Source organism: Sprattus sprattus, assembly GCF_963457725.1.
Source record: "Sprattus sprattus genome assembly, chromosome: 5".
Classification (NCBI taxonomy): domain Eukaryota; kingdom Metazoa; phylum Chordata; class Actinopteri; order Clupeiformes; family Clupeidae; genus Sprattus; species Sprattus sprattus.
In genome coordinates, this window is record NC_137924.1 from 45,409,798 (window position 1) to 45,412,297 (window position 2,500).

Genomic DNA, 2,500 nt, shown 5'->3' on the forward strand with positions numbered 1-2,500 from the left:
TGAGAGAGAGGGACAGAGAGAGAGACAGACAGAGAGAGAGACAGACAGAGAGAGGGCATAGTGAGAGAGAGGGACAGAGAGAGAGACAGACAGAGAGAGGGCATAGTGAGAGAGAGGGACAGAGAGAGAGACAGAGACAGAGAGAGGGCATAGTGAGAGAGAGGGACAGAGAGAGAGACAGACAGAGAGAGTGCATAGTGAGAGAGAGGGACAGAGAGAGAGACAGACAGAGAGAGGGCATAGTGAGAGAGAGAGACAGACAGAGAGAGGGCATAGTGAGAGAGAGGGACAGAGAGAGACAGACAGAGAGAGGGCATAGTGAGAGAGAGGGACAGAGAGAGAGACAGACAGAGAGAGGGCATAGTGAGAGAGAGAGACAGACAGAGAGAGGGCATAGTGAGAGAGAGGGACAGAGAGAGAGACAGACAGAGAGAGGGCATAGTGAGAGAGAGGGACAGAGAGAGAGACAGACAGAGAGAGGGCATAGTGAGAGAGAGGGACAGAGAGAGAGACAGACAGAGAGAGGGCATAGTGAGAGAGAGTGACAGAGAGAGAGACAGACAGAGAGAGGGCATAGTGAGAGAGAGGGACAGAGAGAGAGACAGACAGAGAGAGGGCATAGTGAGAGAGAGGGACAGAGACAGAGACAGAGACACATTAAACATGTTATGATTACTGAATATACCACTCAACAGAACTTTGGTTAGACACATGGTGAGCCTGTACTGAGTATAGCAGTAACAGCAGTAACACTATGTGATCTTTTAAGAAGTACTTAGTTAGGGACATTTAGATACATGTGTGTGTGTGTGTGTGTGTGTGTGCGTGCGTGCGTGCGTGTGTGTGGCTGCTGCATACTTGAACTCCTTCTCAGTCTTCCCCCGGAGGTCTCTGACCAGCCACTGAGAAGAGAAGGCATCCTGTGAGGGCATCCCCCATCTCATGACAGCATTCAGGAAGGCCTTCCTCTGACGGGTGTTGAAGCCCAGAACCTGGAACACACAGACACACAAGGGGCCATAGAGAGAAAGAGAGAGAGAGAGAGAGAGAAAGAGAGAGAGAGAGAGAGAGAGAAAGAGAGAGAGAGGAAGAGAGAGAAAGAGAGAGAGAGGAAGAGAAAGGGAGACACAGAGAAAGAAAACATTTAAAACTCTCCTGCCCTTTTCGCCTTATGCATTCTTTAAGAGATTGTTTGTTCAGTTTACACTTGACCTTACATATTTGTTTGAAAAAACACAATTCGAACAATACTACAACCATAACTGAATCTGTTATCTCTTTTTATAAATAACTCCATGAATTACCTCCAGGTTACCCCCCACTCTGGCCAACAGGGGGGGCAGTGGTTTATCCCTCTCATTTCGGAGCTGCCGCCGTGACTGCCTACGTCCTTGAGGCACGGGAACAACACAGGAACAGTGCAGAGACAGTGGAGACAGAGAGAGGAACAACACAGGAACAGTGATGGTGGAGACAGAGAGAGGAACAACACAGGAACAGTGATGGTGGAGACAGAGAGAGGAACAAGACAGGAACAGTGATGGTGGAGACAGACAGAGGCACAGACAGGAACAGTGATGGTGGAGACAGAGAGAGGAACAAGACAGGAACAGTGATGATGGAGACAGACAGAGGCACAGACAGGAAGAGAGATGGTGGAGACAGAGAGAGGAACAAGACAGGAACAGTGATGGTGGAGACAGACAGAGGCACAGACAGGAACAGTGATGGTGGAGACAGACAGAGGCACAGACAGGAAGAGAGATGGTGGAGACAGAGAGAGGAACAAGACAGGAACAGTGATGGTGGAGACAGACAGAGGCACAGACAGGAACAGTGATGGTGGAGACAGAGAGAGGAACAAGACAGGAACAGTGCAGAGACAGTGGAGACAGAGAGAGGAACAAGACAGGAACAGTGATGGTGGAGACAGACAGAGGCACAGACAGGAACAGTGATGGTGGAGACAGACAGAGGCACAGACAGGAAGAGAGACAGTCAAAGACAGTGGAGACAGACAGAGGCACAGACAGGAACAGTGATGGTGGAGACAGACAGAGGCACAGACAGGAACAGTGATGGTGGAGACAGACAGAGGCACAGACAGGAACAGTGATGGTGGAGACAGACAGAGGCACAGACAGGGAGAGAGACAGTGGAGACAGAGAGAGGAACAAGACAGGAACAGTGATGGTGGAGACAGACAGAGGCACAGACAGGAACAGTGATGGTGGAGACAGACAGAGGCACAGACAGGAACAGTGATGGTGGAGACAGACAGAGGCACAGACAGGAACAGTGATGGTGGAGACAGGCAGAGGCACAGACAGGAACAGTGATGGTGGAGACAGGCAGAGGCACAGACAGGGAGAAAGACAGTCAAAGACAGTGAGAAATCCGAACCAATTCCTTCATCTGGAAATCATAAATTCCTGACAGACGTCCTCATCAAAATCAATCCCACTTGTAAAATCTTCCAGCGTAACCTTTTGTTTTAAAA

At 49.8% G+C, this 2,500-nt stretch overlaps 1 protein-coding gene across 1 annotated transcript in view; it reads right to left on the reverse strand.

The window, feature by feature from the left end:
* chd3 (chromodomain helicase DNA binding protein 3) overlaps nucleotides 1–2,500 on the reverse strand; it is a 61,381-nt gene that overhangs the window by 32,541 nt on the left and 26,340 nt on the right. The window contains 2 exon segments of the mRNA XM_080838780.1: nucleotides 859–992; nucleotides 1,305–1,390. Of these exon segments, the coding sequence (XP_080694906.1) occupies nucleotides 859–992; nucleotides 1,305–1,390 (220 nt within the window).